Source organism: Megascapheus bottae, chromosome 29 (assembly GCF_031878675.1).
Source record: "Megascapheus bottae isolate mThoBot1 chromosome 29, mThoBot2.hap1, whole genome shotgun sequence".
Classification (NCBI taxonomy): Eukaryota; Metazoa; Chordata; class Mammalia; order Rodentia; family Geomyidae; genus Megascapheus; species Megascapheus bottae.
This window is the reverse complement of record NC_143537.1, coordinates 6,721,462-6,743,487: the sequence shown is the minus strand read 5'-3', so window position 1 is coordinate 6,743,487 and position 22,026 is coordinate 6,721,462. Positions and strand designations below refer to the sequence as shown.

At 40.9% G+C, this 22,026-nt stretch overlaps 1 protein-coding gene across 4 annotated transcripts in view; it reads right to left on the bottom strand.

Moving 5' to 3' along the window:
• The window catches only part of Clint1 (clathrin interactor 1), a 44,454-nt gene extending 22,755 nt beyond the window's left edge, over positions 1 to 21,699 (bottom strand). For all 4 annotated transcript variants that reach the window (XM_090321264.1, XM_090321267.1, XM_090321265.1 and 1 more), the window contains exon 1: positions 21,434 to 21,699. In XM_090321264.1, the coding sequence (XP_090177390.1) occupies positions 21,434 to 21,474 (41 nt within the window). In that variant the 5' untranslated portion in view covers positions 21,475 to 21,699. The remainder of the gene's footprint in view (positions 1 to 21,433) is intronic.
• Between the last annotated feature and the right edge of the window lie 327 nt (positions 21,700 to 22,026).

Below are 22,026 nucleotides of genomic sequence, written 5' to 3'. Positions count from 1 at the left end.
CAAGAGCATTCCTATAACTACTATGGCATTTTAAAATTAAGTATTATTTATTAAGAATTAACTTTAGAAAGAACATCTTAAAATTAAGACATGGTATGGCAAAACCTTTGGTTGCTGAAATGTAATCTGTCATGCTTCTACGCATTTAAGAAATCAAATATATTTTGAGAAAAATTAAAGAAGTACTGTGAAAATGTGACATACTGTTCTTTGTCTAAAGTTCCAATTATTACTGCACAGTTATTGTAAAGACATTGGTGGATAGGGTAATTCAAATCTTCCACTTAAAATTAAATTGTAAAAAGCTGGATGGGTGCAGACTTGCAGGTGCAGCCCTCAGATAGCTGACCAAGGGCTGAGGCAAGATGATTCTAGGTTCCATGCCTGACTGACTTACATATTAAGACTCTGTCTTCAAAAGAAATTAGATATAATGCAAAAATTAGAAACTGGCTAACTATTATGTATATGTACTCCCTTTTGCCTCTCAGTCATTAAATGGTTTCATATATATATATATATATATATATATATTTTTTTTTTTTTTTTTGCCAGTCCTGGGCTTGAGCTCAGGGCCTGAGCACTGTCCTTGGACTTTCTCAAGGCTAGAACTCTACCACTTGAGCCTCAGCACCACTTCTGGCTTTTTCTATATATGTGGTATCAAGGAATCGAACCCGGGTCTTCATGCATGCTAGGCAAGCACTTTAACCACTAGGCCAAACTCCAGGCCCTTATTTATATTTTTAATAAGGGAGGTTTGGTTGAAATTGGAACTCAAATCTCTTAGATATACAAAAATATTAAATCTACAACTGTCACAGCACTTCCTCCAAATTCTGTAACCTTAGGGAAGAGGTCAATAAACAGGCTCAGTCAAATTTTAAAGCAACAATTAACTATGAGCAAATATGACTTGCTAAACCATGAAATAAATCTGGCTTTTAGATTTATAATACTGTGCTATCTAAGAAAGAAAAAATTAAATCCTACTATTTTCGTTCAAGCCCTGGAGGAAACTTACTCCTAAAATGCCAAGTAGTTTGATAAAATAAATACAAAGCATTTCCCTGAGGCTAAAATAAATCCATAATCTCTAGTGCCTTTCAAGATTTAAGACTATTATTGAATGAATTTTCATAAACTGCAGTAATGATCCTATGGGCAGCAACTTTGTGTAAATGTAGAAGAGTAATTTTCCACCTGATTTTTATGAACAACGGAACCAAAAGAAAACCAAGGCAGCAATGTGAGATGCCCAAAGTGATGGATTTTAGCATGCCTTTTGTTTATCCTGGTGGCTAAAGAGGCAGTTAAGTGTCAAAATGAACAATAGCAATTAGGATTATAATTCACCCAATCATTTCATCACCAAGGATGTACCTGAAATCCTTTCACTGCTTAATTTGTAGAAGAACAAGATGAACAGAGTTTACCTCCAGTCCATGTCTATAAAATACTTTCCCCAGAATCTCTATAAATGCTGAGGTTTCACACACTACTTCCTATTCAAGCTACAGAGGCCCATGGGTCAAATGAGAGAGGCCCTACTTCAGCAAACCTTCACAAGACTCTAAGGTGAAGGCCTGCAGTGATTATGTATAGAGGGAGAGTGGCAGACTGCCAATTTAAGAATCTCCGTATTTTCTTGGTTGAAAAACAAAAAGAGCAATTAGAACATGTAATACAGTTAATAAAGCACAGCACCGAAGGCTACAGAAACTGTAGTAACAAAAAAATTAAAGAACACTTCCACAAGGAGACTCAGACTCTTGTTTTAAAGCTAGTGAAATTACTACTTTCAGAAACTGGAAAGAACTCTATCACGATGAAATCTGATAACAAAAAAATTCCAAAACAAAGTTATTTTAAAGCTTCATTTAATTCAGAAACAAGCATAAACTAAAATCATGTGATCACATACTCCAGGACACTAAAAACAAAACAGGGGGTGGGAATGTGGCTTAGTGGCAGTTATTGCCTAGCATGGGTGAGGCTCCAGGTCCAATTTTTTGGTACCACATAATCAAAAAATAAATAAAATTAATTTAAAAACATAATCGAAACCTCATTTTCTCAAAAGGCTGAAACAGCATTTTAAACTTTTCCTTTAACAATCATGTCTTATTCATAAGTTCAGTAACCTTTTAAAAAAAAAACAGAAAATAACACCATCCCATAAAAAGGAAAAAAAAATTAAACACTTTTAGATATGACAGGAAAGAGCAATTAAACTTCTATGACTGCAGAAAACATCCTAAGAACAGCTATTTGGACACTAGAGGGGGCTCTCTAACTGTTTCCTTATGAGGCAAATTACAAACAAAAATTCCAATGCAATTTATTCTTCTGACAAATTAACAAAATAATATCAGTAAGTTTCACAGCTGTTGTAACACTATAGTCTAACAAGTGACCTTTGGACTTGCACCAGTCTTGACCTGAAACTCCTGATTTAAAAACTGTCTCTCTTCTGCCAAACCATAAGAGGACTGTTTCTGTGACCCGTCTCCTGTTAAAGGCTGAGAGTCTCTGGACACAAAACTTTCAACTTTCATTTCCTTTCACTGTAGTACCTGAATCCAAAAAATTCTGGTAACACCAATTGTTTTTGTTTTTACTGTATACCAGTTTAAACCAGCTTGGCAATCTTTTTTTTTTTTAAAGCTCATGCTACAAAATTTTCTGATTAATTATTTAGAAATATCTGCTCATTATCCACCAATCTTCTATTTCCAGGCATTTACTTGTTTTTAATTTCTTCAAACATACAAAGACATAAAAATGTTATATTGGAGAGGAAAAGGTAAAAGAAAAGAAGAGAAAAGAAAAGAAAAGAATTGCTGGGCAACTCAGCAATACAACTGGTTAGCAATATTAAAGGATTTTAATGTTAGGCTGCAAAGGTAGAGGAGGAAAATATGGAATGAGCACATGACACGACTCCTGTTTTGAAGATTTTACTGAAAAGTAATTCTGAGCCACTGCTTTTTACAGTCATATAAATACACTCATCATGGTTTATTTGCATAGAACTGTGTACTGCTCCAACAGTGCTTTCCCTGGCACCTGCATCTGCTTCCAGACATACCAGCAGGAGGAGAAGACCTGGCTCCACACAGCCCCCCCCCAACCCCGCGTTCTCATTGGCATTTAAAAGTCAACACTGGACATGGAGGCTTATGCCTGTAATCCTAGCTACTCTGGAGGATGAGATCTGAGGATCAAAGTTCAAAGCCAGCCCAGGCACTAAAGTCCGTGAGACTCTTATCTCCAATTAACCACCAGAAAATTGGAAGTGGCGCTGTGGCTCAAGGGGTAAGGTGGTAGCCTTGAGCTGAAGAGCTCAGGGACAGCATACAGGCCGAGTTCAAGTCCCGTGACCCTCCCCCTACACACACACAGTCAACACCAGCTAAGTTTCGACCTTCAAACAGAGATGATGATGTCTGAACAGTACTAATACTCAATTTGCCAAGGGAAGACAATTCATATGTTCATTTACCAGTGTTTACTGTGGCCCTCCTCCCTCCCTCTCATATACTAAACGTGCCCATTAGACTGAATTATACAGAATCATTTTCTAAAATTTCAAGCTTAAAAAATCAGCACTCCACAGCCCTACAATTTTAACCTGTACATTAAAGAAGTACTGTTCCTTTGCTAGTAGAAGAGTTTATATAAATTTCCAATATTGATTCAACCTCAGCTTGGGTAAGGCAAAAGAAACCAAGCTCACATTTAAAATGTTTGAGATTCTTAACAAACAGTATATATTCATCACTTACTATAAAAGCCCCAAAAGTGTAAGTAGTTGAAGGAATAAAGCTTAGGAATGCCCCAATTCTATAAAAGTCATTATTTTACATAAAATTCAAGGTCAGAAAGATTATCTTAAATGAAGAAGCATTAAAGAAGTCAACAACTTGAGTGTCAAATGGTAACGTGCATGGATATATATTCCGATCACTGAAAAGATAAAAACTTACAGCTGGAAAAACTTTAAAAAGCCACTTTATATAAAGTCATTAAATGGTTACAACCCAACCTAAAATCTCTTTGGAGGGAAACACCAGGTACAATATATAGAAATATAGGAATTGATCAAACAAACACAAAATACTTAAAACCAGGATGGCAATGGAATTTCTTTGCTTCAAGTTTCCCATTTAATTCTTCTTTCCAAAGGGGACCAACTTCTTGATCACTACTAAGAATGACTGAAACTGGCAAGTATTCAAGGGAAAAGTTTAGTAATTCATGTAACAGATGTGCAAGGAAAACTGTATGAATGAGATAAGCCAAGAAAAACATCCTGATGTCCACAACTAAATTATGACCTATGGGAGGAAGAAACGATAAAATTACTTCCCTTTCCTTACTGCTTCAGTGGTTAGAAATGAAGTAACGCATTTCAGGGCAGCTCATTTTCAGAGATTACAATGGATCTTGACTATTCTAAGACACACAGAAACACCAAAGAAAAATATTACACATTTATGCATTTCTCTAATGCTTTGTATTTTATAGATATCTTATATTAAATCAAAATCATATCATTAATTAATCCACAATCTATTAAGATTACTGGGACCTAATCCAGTGTCTGGTATATACCTGTTAACTAGATGCACAAAGCAATCTCCATGTGCCTCAATTTCCTCAGCTGGCCCCACCATTAAATGTTACTATCATTAACTGAATAAATGAAATGACACATGCACAACGTTTAGCACAGTTTTCTGATATTTCCTATTTTCAGGTACAATAAATTCAACCTAAATATGCCATAAAGATGCGCTCTCACTGCTCAACTTGACAGTGAGGAAGTAGCCCCGTGATGAGCCAGTTTAAGAAAAATGACTCCTACTAGTCAGGGACAAGTAGCTGAAAATGAGTACCACTAGAAACAAGACCTATATCCCAGCACAGCACAACTGCTGAGCGGAGCTGGTGCCTGGAAAGCTACTTTTCATTCATTCATCTATTGATCTGCTCATTCATTTGTTTACTCAGCCACAGCAGAACTAGGGTTTAATGCTCACAAAACTACCTGTCAAAGAACCCTAAAAATAACCTGTTGATGTGGCATCAGAAAAACAGGTGGAAAAGCTGACATTTGAAATAGCACGGGTTTGGAAGAATGCAGGAAAAGCCGACCCACCCATGTGCCTGAGAACTAGGAGAACAGAAATGCGTCGTAGGCGGCTAGGTTTCAGATTTCTCGAGCTCCAACCAAAGTTCTGTCACCGGACATGCAGCCCATGGTTAACCTGGATAAGCATAAAATGGCAAAAATATATGGTTTGAGAGGTTTCTTCATCCTCCAAAATGTCTGAAGAGGATGGGGGAGCATGAAAGACCATACAGATGTGATTTGAAATGTCTCTTAAATCTCTAAAGTATCTGACAAGGATGAAAACTGAAGAGGAGGAAGTGATTTGGGACTGTCACAAGCTTGGTGAAGACTGGAACCACAGAAGACCCAAAGCAAAGGGGAAAGGAGCCTAGGACTTTGAAACCTCCTGACAGAAAGCTGTGCATGCTTTCTTTCTGTTCTACCATAGTTTCCATTTCTAATGCAATTAGAAATGCATGCAGGCTAGGAACAATGTGTGTGACTCACTGCTCGTCCACCTTCAAAGTTGCTATACTCTTTAATTGATTTGTTAATTGAAAAAAGTAGGGCTGAGTCTCATTATCTGTGAACTCCACACTGGCATCTTTCACAGTGCTTTGTGGTCATTCCTGGACACATACAGAACAGTAAAAAAAAAAAAAAACCTCCACTAGGGGCCGGAAGTTTGGCCTAGTGGAGAGTGCTTGCCTACCAGGCACAAAGACCAGGGTTCGATTCCTTGGTACCACATACATAGAGAAAAGCCGGAAGTGGTGCTGTGACTCAAGTGGTAGGGGTCTAGCCTTGAGAAAGTCCAAGGACAGTGCTCAGGCCCTGAGCCCAAGTCCAGGACTGGGCCGCTACACAGATTCCCAGGTGAGGTCAAACAAGGTAACACTCTCGACCCTCCAGGTTCATTCTGTAAAGTGTCCTTGTGGTCTTCTGGTACCACGCCTTTCACACTTGGTGTTTTTTACTGAAGATCTGTTGCTCAAAATGGCCACAATACAGTGCAGAAGCATTACTTCAGCTATACTGCTGAAATTGAGTCTTGTTGATTTTTTTCCCTGGCTAGCCTTGAACCTTGACTCTCTGGATTTCAAACTCTTAAGCAGCTAGGATTATAGATATGAGCCTCCAGCACCCAGCTCTATAAGTTTTGTGTTTTTTTTTTTAATTTTGGAAAATGCTATTCTCAACATACAGCCAGTTTTGTTTTCCAATTTAAGTCAAAAGATCTCGTACTCAAATGAACTCTATTCAGTTTGTAGGTAAGGCAAGCATGAGCCTATACTTCAAGATATTAGTAGTTTAATACTTTTTATTGTGCTGGTCCTGGGGCTCAAACTCAGGGCCTGGGGACTGTTCCTTACATTTTTCCACTCAAGGATGGCACTCTACCACTTGAGCCATTTCTGGATTTTTTGGAAGTTCAGAGTTAAGAATGTCATGGACATTCCTGCCCAAATTGGCTTAGAACCTCAATCCTCAGATTTGAGACTCCTAAGTAGGTAGGATTACAGGCATGAGTCACCAACACCTAGCTTCAATACTTATTTTTACAAACTCACAAAGGTATTTTATTTTGTTGGCTAAATAAAGTGCCAATATCCAGCATTTTAATGAGAATAGCACTGCCATAATTGACCTTAAATCACTCAGTAATCAGCTGCTAGTATAAACAATTTAAGAGCTAAGAAGGATGCCGTACAATGGAATTACCTAGATTACAAGTATAACACTAACAGGAAATACTAGGAAGAATATGTTCTATGAGAGCCTTTTATTGACACAATCAGAACAACAATAATCTTTGATTTTTGTCAGTTTATACTGAATTCATTTAAGGAAGCAAGTTACATAGCTGGGAGGGGAAAACAGAACAGAGAAATAGCTTTCCTCATAAATCTTAAGATGTAAACCTGTGAAAGCAGAACTTAAATTACTGAAAGGAAAAATATGAACACCACATTTCCAAATAGCTCTTTGTCTATGTCAACTCTGTCAGCTATTAAATAATTCTGAATATTAAGAAGTACCGGCATTGACTTAATTATGCCAGGCACCTCTTTGTATAACCAACTATATAATCTCTATTTTTTAAAACTTGTTGTTGGGTTTTCTGAGTAGCACAAGTGATTGGGCACACGCCTAGCAGATTTAAAGGCCCTGAGTTCAAATCTCAGTACTGCCCTCCCAAAGGTGAAAACATGAATAAAGCTAAAATATTGTTGAAACCAAATAGACACCTGAGTTAGGATAACACTGTATGCTATAGAAAGGACATTAGTCAAAACATTTTGAGTTTAAATTTAATTACCGGCTGGGAATGTGTCTTAGTGGTAAAGTGCTTACCTAGCACGCATGAAACCCTAGGTTCAATTCCTCAGCACCGAATAAACAGCAAAAACTGCAAGTGGCACTGTGGTTCAAGTGGCAGAGTGCAAGCCTCGAGCAAATGAAGCTCAGGGAAAGTGCTTAAGCCCTGAGTTCAAGCCCCAGGACTGGCAGGGAAAAAAAGCCCAAACTTATCCCCTTACTAAAAGGATCCTTATCCAGGGGACTGTGGAAAAATGGCTGGTTTAGAACTGAAGTAGTGACAATACAGTATAATCCTAACATTTGTCAGAAATTGTAGAAGTATGTATTTTTAAAAAGGCCATGTCAAAGGGACACAGAGCAGATTTATGAGGCTCCTACTGGCAAAATTTAAATATCAAAATAAATAAGGACAGTGATAGATTATGACCTGACTAAATGAAAACCCAGAGGGAGGAAAGGAGGCAGGACCAGAATGACAATGATGTGACAATGACGGTTCCTGAGTGCATCCAACAGATAATACCAGTGGATGGGGGCTGGCAGGGGCATCGCTGCTTTTGGCTACAACAAGCAAGAGGCCGCTGTGGGGACAGGCTGAGGAGAAGTCTCCCTGTGGCTCTGCAGAGACTGATGTAATATGTAATTACATACTAGAGAAAACAGACAACCCGTTGACAGAGTGGTCCTGGACGTGACAACTGATGCCTCCAGGAGGGTGGAGAGAGAACTGACACGTGACAAGCCTGCTGTGGCTGAGGGAAGGAACCATGGTTGTTCGTGGGAAGTGCACAGGAGGCACTGAGGCAAGCAGGCGCCACGTACGCCATGCTTGTACCTAAGGGTCTAGGTACACAGGGCCACTGAGGGAGAGGATGGAAAGCAGGTAGGTCAAATTTTTGGCATATGGATACAGGGTTGAGGTACCCTTTTACTATTTTTTTTTTCTTTTTTGGGCCAGTCCTGGGGCTGGAACTCAGGGTCTGGGCACTGTCCTTGGACACTTTTTTGCTCACGGCTAGTGCTCTGCCACTTGAGCCACAGTATCACTTCCGGCTTTTTCTGTGTATGTGGTACCGGGGAATGGAACCAGGGCTTCATGCATGCTAGGCAGGAACTCTACCAGTAGGCACTTAGGCCAAGCTCCTCATCCTTTCCTTTTACTATTCTTTTTTTTTTTTTTTTAAATTAAGCCCCATCCTTTTCTTTCTTTCTTTATTTATTTTTTTGCCAGTCCTGGGCTTGAGCTCAGGGTCTGAGCACTGTCCTTGGACTTTCTCAAGGCTAGAGCTCTACCACTTGAGCCTCAGCACCACTTCTGGCTTTTTTTCTATGTATGTGGTACCGAGGAATCGAACCGGGTCTTCATGCATGCTAGGCAAGCACTTTAACCACTAGGCCAAACTCCCGGCCCCGTCCTTTTACTATTCTTAAAACCTTAATTTTAAAATAGAATTTTAAGGGCTAGGTTGTAGCTCGTGTTAAGAGCACATACCGCGAAATAAAATTAACAAAGAATCTTGGCATTCAATATTTAAGGTAGCAGATATATTACATGGCAAATAAAGTTTAAAAAAAAATCTGTCTTAGCAGGTCACCAGTGGCTCACCACCACAATCCTAGCTGCTCAGGACACTGAGAGTTGGAAGACTTCAGTTCAAAATCAGTCCAGGAGGAAAAGTTCATTCGCTTTCTCCAAAATAACCAGGAAAGAACACCAGGCGCTGGTGGCTCAGGCCTAGAATCCCAGCGATTCTTAAGGCTGAGATGTGAGGAGCACAGTTTGAAGCCAGCTTGGGCAGGAAAAGGAAAAGTCTGTGAAACTTTCAGCTCCAGTACATTACCAAGAAAAAAAAAAAAAAAAGAAAAGAAAAGGAAAAAAAAGCCGGAAGTTGCGTTGCAGCTCAAGTGTTAGTACTGGCCTTTAGCAAAGGAAGCTCAGTGTCAGTACCCAAGCCCCAGAGTTCATGTCCCAAGACTAGCATTTAAAAAAAAAGCGGAGCGAAGCATTGGAGGCTCAGGCTTATAATCCTAGCTACTCAGGAGACTGAGATCTGAGGGTCACAGTGTGAAGCCAGCCCGGGCAGGAAAGTCTGTGGGGCTCGCAGTGGCGCTGTGGTCACAGTGCTAGAGCATTAACTTTGAGTGAAAAAGCTCAAGGACAGTACCTAGGACCTGAGTTCAAGCCCCATGAGTAACAAAAAAAAGCAAGGCTGCAGCATTGGCTCAAGTGCGAGAGCACTAGTCTAGCAAGAACAGGTTCCAAGTTCAAACCCTGGCACTGTGGGGAAAAAAATCTGCTTCATTATAAATGCACTGCCACTAAAGTGAAAACTGTAAAATGGTTAATTTTATGTAATGTGACTTTTAGCTCATTAAGACCATTTGCACAGATGATCTGCTTTTCAGTAAATTAAATTTGTGTTAAAAAGGGGGGTGGGGCACGGGAGTTTGGCTTAGTGGTAGCGTGCTTGCCTAGCATGCATGAAGACCCAGGTTCAATTCCTTAGTACCACATACATAGAAAAAAAGCCAAAAGTGGTGCTGAGGCTCAAGTGGTAGAGCTCTAGCCTTGAGAAAGTCCAAGGACAGTGCTCAGGCAATGAGCTCAAGCCCAGGACTGGCAAAAAAAAAAAAAGCGGGGGTTGGGGGAAGCTTATAAGGAGGTATCACATGATAAAATGGCTTCAGAGAAGATCATATGTCCAAGATATCCAAAAGTAAGCACAGCTCAAGAATTTTATTTTCACTATAGATCTTAATTCCAGTTTCTAAAACTATGATAAAAGAGCCACTAAAATGATTTAAAGTCAAAATCTGACTTGTTAAAGAGGTTTAAAATTTTCTAAAAATATACCAGCTTTTAAAATTTCTCTTAATTAGAACTAAGCTGAAACAAAGCTTTACTTTTGTGTTACATCTTTTGGCTATTTCCCAATGATAAGACTAAAGAAAAAAAAGAAAAATTGAAAATATGATAGTAAACATCTCCACAATCTATCAGCTCATTTAATTCTTGCACAGTTCTGAAAGGTAGTCAGAAGCAGACGACTCCTCTTTCAATTATCCTAACACTACTCATTTAAAAATAAAACCAAAACACAAAGAAATGTGATCAACTCACCATCAGCTACTTTTACATAGCTGGTGCCCTATGTAAAACATTACGGTAGTTTTGTCAAAAGAATTGTGTTACCTGTTCCTCAGAAGGAAAAAAAAAAGTAATAAAATCAGTAACCCTTAAAAACGATCTTCAAAGATCCATGCATGAAAATTTCATCTTTGTAGACACAAATGCTTGATCTTGTAGCTATAATGTCTTTATTTTTTTCCATTACTACTGTCAAATGCCAACACTCATGGAGCATAATTCTAAAAAAAGTCCTAATGGAACAGAAATGAGAAATTCCGTACACCAACAGTGGCTTTGATGTCATCTTTGTGAATTATTCTGACACCGTGTTTAAATTAAGCTACAGTTTTCTGATTTTTTCACCAGTTCCTATACTCAAACATAAGATCAAATCCCCAAACTGGACTCAACTTTTGAACCTTACTACTGAAATTCTGAAAGCCCTAAATTTATTTCTCCTTTAAGTTCTTAAACACACACACACACACACACACACACACACACACACATAAAAGCTTGAAGTTATTTAACCTGAATAATATGACTTCTTTAAAAAAAAAAAATGTGCCAGTCTTAGGCTTGAAGGCTGTCCTTATTTAAACTTCTGGGCTCAAGGCTAGCACTCTACTACTTGAGTCACAGGTTCCACTTCCAGCTTTATTTCTGGTAGTTAACTAGAGGTAAGAGGCTCAAGGACTTTCCTACCTGAGCTGGCTTTGATCTCGGAACCTCAGACCTAGTTCCTCATTAGCTAAGATTATAGGCACCAGCACTCCGCTGGGCCCTTTTTCTTTTATGATAAAAAAAATTTGCTGGTGTCTGCCTATACCATGAAATGGGTTCTCATTAACTTGCCTCATTTGACCTGTCTCCAAATTTTTATTTGGTATATGTTGTTTCACCTTCTTCTAGAAAAATGTGTAAAACTACACATTTTAACTTTTAAAAAACGTTGTTGGTACTAGAGTTTGAACTCAGGACTTGAGCTTATTTGCTTTCTTGGCTGGTACTCTACCACTTCAGGCCTGTCTCCAGTCCAAATACACTTTAAATGTCAGGCTTTCCTCCTTTAAGATGCTATATTCAGCTCTAGTTTTTTCCAATCAATCTGAGTTTAACATGGACATCATACCATCCTGAATCCATGTATAGCTTTCAAGAACCATGAGCCACACTCTAGAACTTTACAATTTGTCTCACGGTCCTTCCAAAGTCTGGCTAAAGATATCCACAAAGTATTTTGTTATGGAATAACATTAAAATATTTACAACCTATTCCAAAATATCTAGACAGAGTCCAAGGAAAATTATTTCTAAGGATCCATAAAGAATTTTCTAAAAAGGTATGCACGAATCAAATTAATCTAACAATACTAAAAGGATATCAAACTGAGAACAACACAAAGGTCCAGTTTAAGAAACTTTTAAAAGTTGTAGCCAGGCATGGAGATCTGAGGATTTCGGTTCAAAGCCAGCTAGGGCACAAAAGTCTGGGAGACTCTTATTTCCATTAACCACCAAAAAACCAGGAGTGGTGTTGTGGCTTAAGTGGTAGAGTGACAGTTTTGAGCTGAAAAGCTCAGGGATAGTTCCCAGTTCCAGAGTTGAAGCCTCATCACTAACCAAAAAAAAAAAAGAGGACCACTAGTTCTGATGTACATGATAGAGCATTATAAAAGATTAGCAAAGACTGTTAAATATATGTTCCAAAAGGAGATAATCTTGATTTAAATCAAAACCATCTGGACCATTTTCTTGATAGCTTATCTTTGTTTCAAAAGTTCCTAGCCCAATTTCCTTACCAGATAATCAAGGGTAAGAGTGCCATTGTATTTTTAGCATGGCAAGTGCTCAGTAAATATTGGCTTCTTTATTATTTTTTATTTTGTTGCTGACACTGGGTCTTGAACTCAGGGCCTTGAGTGCTTAACTAGCTTTGTCACTCAAGTCTGACACTCTTCCTCTTTAGCTATGCCTCCAGTGCTAGCTTCTTGCTGGTTAACTGAAAATAAGAGTCTAGGGATCTGTCTATTTAGGTTGGTTTAGAACCATGACTCTCAAATCTTAGCTTCCTATGCATGTGGGATTGCAAATGTGAGCCACCAGCTAGAACCTTGAGCTATTGCTCAGCCTTCCTGTTCATAGCTGGCATCAGAACCAAGCCTCCAGCTCAGCTTTGGCTGGTTAAATGGAGAAAGTATCTTCCAGACTTTTCTGTCCCATCTGGCTTTGCACTGCAATCTTCCTGAGTAACTAGGATTATGAGTATGAGCCACCGACATTTGGCTTAGTAAAGAATCATTTTTGTGCTGCCTGAAGAGTAGATTATGTAGTTAAATTTTTTATTTGGCTTCATGAGAAATGAGCCACATGTCAAAATCCCATTCAGTACCAAACTTCAACAAACTGAGAATATTGTTTAAGCAGCCTAACTGCAAATAACACATAGTTTTACGCATATAATCCATGTCAACTTAAAAATGACTCCTATGTTGGAGGTATAGCTCAGTGGTAGAGCAGGCCTGAGTTTAAACCTCAGTGCTTAAAAAAACAAACAAGTAAAAAGAAAGAAAAGCCAAGTCAGTCAAGCCTGGTAGTACAAGCCCATAAGCCTAGGGCTTGTGAGATTTGAGAGAGGAGGATTGGGGGGAATTCTAGGCCAGTCAGACCTATAAACCGAGACCTTGACTCAAAAACCAAAACAAAATAGGCAAATATGACAAAAATGAACAGAAAAAGCACAGTATGCTTGTTTGCATTCTTCTTAGAGTTACTAAAAATGAAGAAAAACAAACAAAAACAGGAAGCTAAACTTTTTATATCATTTTTCTACTACAAAAATATGACTATGTGGATAAGAATTCTTGAGTGAAATACTCATTACGAAAGCTCATATGCACATGTAATGAATAATGGTGAGTTTTTGTAAAAGCTACAAAAATTATTTCTATTAGAATTATAAGCAACATTTGAATACACTCTAGAATTATGACAAAGCATGTAAGGCTACAGTGGCACATGAAGAAGAAAACATGTATTTCAAAATTCATTAGCTTAATCTACTCAAAAATCCTCTTTGCCACATAACAGCTCCAATGTGGGGATGCTATGTTCCTATACTTGCATTAAATTTTCAGGCTAAAGGGGCTTTACTGAGCCAAAAGACTTCTTTGCCAATCTGGGTGAGTGGGCAGAATCATCAGAAAGTCCTCTCTCCTTACAGTATAGCGTCTTCTCTATAGCATAGACTTTTCATTTATTGCTAGAGGCTCAAGGATATGGAATATATATTTTGGAGGGCTCTTTTTCTTAATATTACTCTGTTCATAGGAATAAACTGTCAGCTCCAATTTGCATTCATAAAATAAAGCTTTCTATGTTTTAAAAGCAATGTTTTACATTAGCACTATTTTTGTTTAAGCTTGAGAAAACAAGCTGAACAAAACAGTGCAAGAATTGACAGGTAGAAGTTGCAAGATGTCTTTCCAAAGACTTTATTCCTCAATATGCTTTTCAAAAGAATACTTCTGCAATATGCCTTACAATACTAAAGTACGCGCATTTGTCAATTTTGTAGTTACATAAGATACGTACACAACAGAAGTATATTAAGTATGCTTTCTGCTCTGTTAGTGAAGAGATCAGTTTAGTTCCACTGTTTTGGGAAAAAGGCTGGGCTCGCAATGCATACCAGTAATCTCAGCACTGGGAGTTTGGAGAAACTGAAGTAGAGGCTAGAAGTCTGAGGTAGCCCCGGGGGAAACATAGCTCTAGGTGAGGTTAGACTACACGGTGAGACTTTGTCTCAAAAAGAGCAAAACAAACAAACAAAAGGCAAAAAGGTCTAGGAAAAATTGTCCAACAAAAGGACTGAGTTTATGAGCTTAAGACAATTTTTATATTCTTGTAAGTAATCTAACAATCTTTATTCTCACTGTACTTCTTTGATTTGCTCATGTTACCAATTGTTCTGTGCACAACACTGTAGCAACAATAGCATTCCAAGAGTTTACTTTATGTCAGGCACAAGACTAAGGGTTTCATACTTAATTCTCACAAGCCTGTAAAGTATCAGCATCTCTGTTTTATAGATAAGGAAAATCAGAGACACCAGCCTAATGTCCAGGATCACTGTTTGTCAGTACTGGACTTAACATTTCTATTGATTTCTCATCCCTGAACCATTACTGACTTCTCAGATCCATTCAACACCTCCTGGAGGTTCCTGACTAGCTATAAATAGATGGACAGGCATACATAATGAGGCAAAACAAAGAAAGTTCATATGAAATGACACCTTCAAAAAAGAATTTAAGACTATGGTGGCCCAGAAAATTGTGTAATTCTTTGTGTATAATAAATATCAGGAGTATAAAAGAGAAAAAAAATAAACCCTTAAATCTGTGAGGTAGTCTCCTTCTCCTAAACTATGAGTTAGATCAACTGACTAGATTATAATTACCAACTTATGGGCAACACAGAGGTCAGAGAAACATTTAAATAACACCACAGGAATGCAATAAACTACATCTAGATGGAAAGAAATGCAAATGGCCCAGTTTCTTAGGCAAATAAGCAACAAAAGGAAGAGGGAAAAAAAAGTACAGTGTGAACCTACAGATAAAGAACATGGAGAGAGGACTGGGGAGGGAGCTCAGCTGTTGTGCTTGCCTAAGTAGGTATGCAGCCCCAGGAGGAGAAAAGATAGAATACAGAATCAAGAAATGCATATACCAATCAGTAGAAAGGAATTATAAGCTGAGCACTGGTGTCTCAAGCCTGTAATCCTAGCTACTAAGGAGGCTAAGATCTGAGGATCATGGTTTGAAGCCAACCCAGGCAGGAAAGCATATATAATTCTATTATTATTAAGGTGTCAGGTAATGAGTTTTGTGTGTGTCCCTTCCTTTGTTTACCCCACTTCCCCCTCACATCCTTGCCCACAAGTTACACAGCTCATTTCCAGGAGATGTTCATCTATAATTAAATACCAAAAAAGCTGGAAGTGGTTCTGTGGCTCAGGTGATAGAGCACTAGTAAAAGATCTCAGGGCCAGCACCCAGGCCCTGAGTTCAAGCCCCAGAACTGTGCACACACGTGAACACACACGTGAACACACACCCACACGGGAGTTATGAAACAATTAAAAATGAATTCTACCAGTTATGGTGGTGGACACCTGTAATTCCTGATACTTGGGATCAGGACTTAAGTTCAAACCTAGATCCCATCTCAGGAAACAAGCCAGGAATCCCAAATAGCAGGAGGTATAGATAGGAGCAGCACAGCCAGAGGGCAACTCCAGGCAAAATTTAAGACCCTATCTGAAAAATGAAGCACAAAGCAATGGAGCCTGGCTACAGAGGCAGAGCACCTATAAATACTGAGCAGATATTTGATATTATTTAAAAGTCTGTGGTTATGATCATAACAATGTCATTCTTTACCTGTTTGGAAGTGATCTATTTATGGATGAAGTCATATGGGATGTACTTCAAATTAATATAAAAAGGTGGGTAGCTGGGAGTCCAGCCCATGGGGACTGAAGTGTGGGAGTGAGGTCTGAGCCCTTGGAAGTTCACAGATATGGTTTCTGGTTGTTTTGTTTTTTTTAAATATATATACTTGACATTTTTCATAAGAGATAAAAATATATTCCAATGAGATGATACATCTAAGTGTAAAGGTAAAACAATACAGGTCCTAGGAGATGGAAGTTATTTAAGCTACCTGAGATTTCTCTTTTCTTAAAGGAATTGGTCAAAATTGTAAAGAAGTGGGAAAATAATAGAATACAGAAATGACTCTGCTATCAAGCCATATTTTAGTAGCAGTAGTGACACTTAAAATTAAAAGGCTAAGTACTTTTAATGCCTGTACTGGTAAATAGATGAAAAGCTTATGAACTAAAACTGAAGGACTCAGGAAGACGTTAAGAGGCACATAAGTATTTTTAAAAAGCATGCAGAGGACTCTGGAAGTGACTCAAGTCATAGAGCACCTGCCTCAAAAAATGTGAGGCCTGAGTTTAAATACTAGACCGCCAATCAGTAAACACGTAAAGTAAAATAAAAATAAAAAGTACCTTGATAGTAGCATTTCACATAAGAATGTAAATACAGAGAAAATCACCCTCAAGAAATGCTGGCAGGGGAAAAATTAAACTCATCTTTCTTTGGAATCAAATTCTTAGTATCTACTTGTGTCCAGTTACCAGAAGAAAAATAATTAACTCATTGTTTCAGCAATAACAATGCTAGTTCAGAGCTAAATTCCAGAAGATTAGAAAGTTGACTGTCAGCTTCTCTTTGCTTTCAAGTTCCAAGAAGCAAGCTAAATAGAGATTTACCGGAGAGATAGGGAAAACAGGGGGGCGAGGCCACAGAAAGAAAAGCAAAACCAGAAATATGTTTATGTTGGGCACATTCGGGTACATGTTTCTGAAGGCAGATACTGTACTTTTCAAATTCAGAAAATACAGTGCTAACCTGGGACGCAATTAATGTATGATCTTTAAATTACTAAGAAAACTGATGCTTGGAAAAGCAAGTTTCTCCCAGTGAAGTGAGTTAGACTAGGAAGGTAGCTTCTAAAGCTCTTAAATAGCTGATCACCTAGGAATGTAAACGAATATACAGCAATAAAATAGCCAGTGTGGGGAGGAATGCAAGCTATCAGTAAGAGAATTAACATAAACCAGATTATTCAGGGCTGTTAGCAGAGGACAGGTCACAAGGGCTGTGGATGAAGTATGTCAGCTAGGGAAGAGAAAGAGGGGCTGGTCAGGCTTGCACAGCAAGGGACAGCCCTGACTCACCACCATGTCATCCACACTATTATCCCCAACATCACAACAATCTCCAACATCACAACAATCTCCAAAACGCGGAGGGAAATGGAAGCAAACTGAAGCAGCTTTCAGTTGGTACCATGTGTGAGATTACAGATTACAAGTGGACTTCATTCTGCTCCAGCTTCAAAACCAGATGACTGACACTGGTCAAGCTGCTCCAGGCGAGTGGAAGTGGTGGCACTTATCCTTTCTGGCCTGGCTAAGTTTTTACACAACTTGAATAGCAGTGAGAGGAAGCCACCATCTCAAACTCTGGCTGGCCAAGGCTTTATCTGTTTCCTCACAGTTCTCAACACTTTGCAAACAGATCCATTTAAAACTACCCAGGGACTGGGTGCTGATGCCTCCTGCCTGGAATTCTAGCTATTCAGAAAGCTGAGAGCTGAGAATCACAACTCAGCGCAGGCAGGCAAGTCTGTGAGACTCTTATCTTCCATGACCCACCAGAAAACAGGAAGTGGTGCAGTACTTCAAAGTGGTAGAATAGTGTTAACCTTGAGCAAGAGAACTCAGGGACAGCGCCGCAGGCTCTGAGTTCAAGAACAAAACAAAAACAAAAACAAAAAAACTACCGAGAGACGCAACAACTGTGGACAAGATCCCCTTCCTTCCATAAAGGCTTTAAGATGCCCAAGGCCAGGGTATGAAACGTGTCATTATGCTTAAGCACTGCTACCAGACCCAAGGGTCTCCAGTCAGGAGATACATTTCTTTTTTTGGCATCTCACTGGACAGGGGTACACACTGCAAGTCTTCCTTTTCCTGAGTCACTGGCTGAACTTATTTTTGGCTTGGAGCATTTAAATATAACATTTATTGATTAGTATTTTCTGTTTGTTTGTGCAGTTTGGGGGTTGAGCCTGGCCCTTGCACGTAGGGAGGCAGGCTCTCTACCACTGAGTACAACCCCAGCCTCAATGGCCATTACCTCTGGAAGATTCTGGCTTTCCAATTTTTTTTTTCCTGCTTAAAAATACTAGTTCAGCCGGCTGGCTCACGCCTGTAATCCTAGTTACTCAGGAGGCTGAGATCTGAGGATCAAGGTTCAAAGCCAGCCCAGGCACAAAAGGATGTGAGACTCTTATCTCCAATTAACCACAAGAAAATGGGAACTGAGGCTTGGCTCAAGGGTAGGGCAGTAGCCTTGAGCTGAAAAACTCAGGGACAACACCCAGGCCAAGGTCAAGATCCATGACCCCCCCCCCCACACCACACACACACAAAATACTAGTTCATTTCTTCAAGCAGGTCTTACTCCACTGCCACCTTCTTATTTTCTAGATAAGGAATCCCGATTTGGAGAGCCATGTCATTCTGGTTCACATCATACATTCTTCCAATTAAAAGGTCAATGTTTGAATGTGAATCTGTTTTCTTCAAAGTCCTTAACCAATGGTCATTGCATGCTATCCCTCCACTGACCCAGTTGGAACTGCCCTTAGTCCTATCCTGGTTCCCTGCTTCACATTTTAACCAGCCAAGTGCCATGCTATGGATCTGTCACCTTCCAGAAGGTGTCCAGTCTCAGATGACACAGTGAGAAAGTCCAGGGTTCTGTAAGACACCTACATCTAGTTAAGAAATTTCTTCTCTCTATGCCAGTGAATGGCGTAAATCAAACCCTGAGTACTGATTCAGTTCAACATCCCCATGCGCTGATCTTAATGTCAGATAGCAAGAAAGCTTTGGCAATTTCTTGGTGGCCATACTGTACGTGTTTCAATAGCCTGCTGGAGCTTATAATGGACAATGGGTAGTAAAGAGATAGAAGTTATTTTTCTCACAGCTCTTCCATTAGATGAGGTGGTAAGTATTTGCATGGAAAGTCCAACGTATGAAGATGAGCAACAGGGTGATTCTGACAAACAGGAAAGGGGCAGCCTTTCCTCAATGTCTTCTCACCTTTTATAAATATCACCAACGCAGTCCTCTAAAACAAGGTGCTTCTTCTGTGATCCTCTGATTCAGAGATAAAGAGGTAGCTTTATAGAGACCTGTTCTGACTTTCAAAACTAAGCTACTGGTATCCTGCTCTTTATGCAATCTTAAATAACCAAGGAACTAGATCTGGAAGAAAGCCATTATTTTATTTTATCTCTGGCCAGCAAAAACAAAGGGTAACACAGCTCCAAATAAATATCTAAAGCTGAGCGCGGTGGCTCAAGTCTGTAATCCTAGCTACCCAAGAGGCTGAGATCTGAGGATCAAGGTTCAAAACCAGCCACGGCACAAAAGGACTTAGACTCTTACCTCCAATTAACCTCTAGAAAATGGGAAGTGGGGCTTGGCTCAAGGGTAGGATGGTAGCCTTGAGCTGAAGAGCTCAGGGACAAGCACCAAGGCTGAGCTCAAGCCCCATGACCTCCCCCCCTCCTCCCCCCCCACACACCCTACACACAAAAACAAATAAATATCTAAAGGCCTAATGGTCAAATGAGTCAGTTAAGAGAGAAAAATTATGAAAGCAAATCACTTTTCAAACTTGGAGCTTCTTTCTTAAATAATCTTCCTTTAAATGCAGATCACTGATAAAGAGTTCAGAAGTACACTGATAAAAACAAATTGTGTTAAAAGTTGTTAGAGGCAATGTAAGTCCTTGGCCCTTAATTGTCATAGCCTAATAAGTTGGGTACCAGAGAAAACGAGGGTACAGGGAGGTTAAATGACTTGCCCACAGTTACCAAGCTTGAACCCAGCTTTGTAAGTGCTGAAGGCCATACTCTTCGCTTACTCACTCTAGTGCTTTCTTGGTAGCCAACAAAACCAGACAGTTCAGTTAAACTCTAGTTGCATCTGATGTATTACCCAAGCCACTTGTCATTAATTCGTTAGCTGATGTCAAGAAAAAATTAGCTATCTACACTTCCTGATTCTAGGTTGGGGTGGTGGTGGCACAGATGAATTTCTTTCTTTTCCCTTACCACAACTGTTGCACAACCACTAAAACCCAAAAGGAAGAGGACTGATTAAATTCTTCATCTTTTATTTCCTGCTGGCCTAGAAGATCTCATTGTCACAGCAATATACCCAGTTTAAGTCCTAGTCTTTCCCCAGTGTACTAAGATCCTGAAGTCATTGCGATTTTGAAGTGCCTGTCAGGGAAGTTAGAAGGTCAATGAGATAGAAAACCCCACAATTTTTTTTTTTTAAAGTAATGTCAACGTCTCGATTTAAAGGAATTAAAGTGGTGCAACAAGAATTGAAGCACGGGTGTGTGGGGGGGGGGGAGGGCGAGGAAGAATCACAAGAAGCTATATGATTACATGGCGATCAACTCTCACTTGGGGTTAGAAAACATCAAGATGGGGGGGGCGAGCCTCCTCTTGAGTAACTTCACCCTGACCACAGTGGCCACTTGTTACACACACACACACACACACACCTACCCGACCCACACCAACACTGGAGTTTCTTTAGGACTTGGGTGGTGGTGGGGGGGGGGTGGGGGGTGAGGTGGGGGGAGAATGCAGCAAGGGGCAAGACACACAACCCCATCTCCCCCCCTCCCCCATCTCTCTTCTCTCCTAACCTCCTGATGGACATGGAAAGCATCAGATTGGGGAGCCTCCCCCCCCACACACACACACATCAAATCCCCCAGGCTTTCCCAGGAGGAACCAGGGACCAGTCCAAGCCAGGGGGCAGTGGTGACCCCTGGTCCCTCTGCCCTGGGAATCCGCATTCAGGGTGGGGGTGGGGGGCTGAGGGTGGCCAGGAAAGGAAGGTGCGGGGCAGGGAGAGCAGGGAGGATGGTCGGGTGGGGTGTGTGTGTGTGTGTGTGTGTGTGCAGGGGGGGTGGGGTGTCCCTCCTCTCAAGGGCCCAGGCCAGGAGGGGAGCCGGCCGCCGCCATGATGGGGCTGGCCGAGCCGTGGGGGGGGGCGTGACGTGGAGAACCCCCCCCCCAGCGCGGGGCCGGCGCCCCCTTCCTCTCCCTGCCCCTCCCACCCCGCTCCCGCGTGGGCCTCGGACACAGGCTGCTCCCCCTTCCCCCCGCACCCCGATACTCACGCTTTGTCCACCAGCTCCCGCACCTTCCACATGTTCAACATCGCGCCCCACGCGGGCCGGGCCGCCGTCCCCCGGTCCTGCTCCCCGCGGACCCCGGAACACTCCCGTGCCGGAGCAGGTCCAGGTCGGTCACCGGGGGGTGGGGAATGGGCGAGGGAGGGGGGAGGGAGGGCGGGAGGTCGCCGTCCCCTCCTCGAAATCGCCCCCTCAGTCAAGCTCCTTCCCCTCCCCGCGCTGGCCACAGCCGCGGCGCCGCCGGTGACACGTCGAGACGCGGCGGCACAAGTGCTGCGTGGACCGGAAGTGCCCGGCTTTTCCGCCCCGCCGAGCGCGCGCGCGGCACTCTGGGATTTGTAGTTTTTTCCCCTCAAAGGTCCAGCTCTGGGCCTGCTGGAAATCCACAGGGTGGGGGTTCTTTCTAGCTGTCCTAGACCTACTGTAGATCCAGACATGCCGGGGTGGTGAGGCCTGTACACGTTTCTGATCACGTTCCACGGGGAGGCCCCAAGCACAGGTTCAACGTTTCAAGTGTAAAGTGTTGATGCTGGTGTTAATGATTGTACAGAAGTGCCATGGGGACGTGTGTGTGTGTG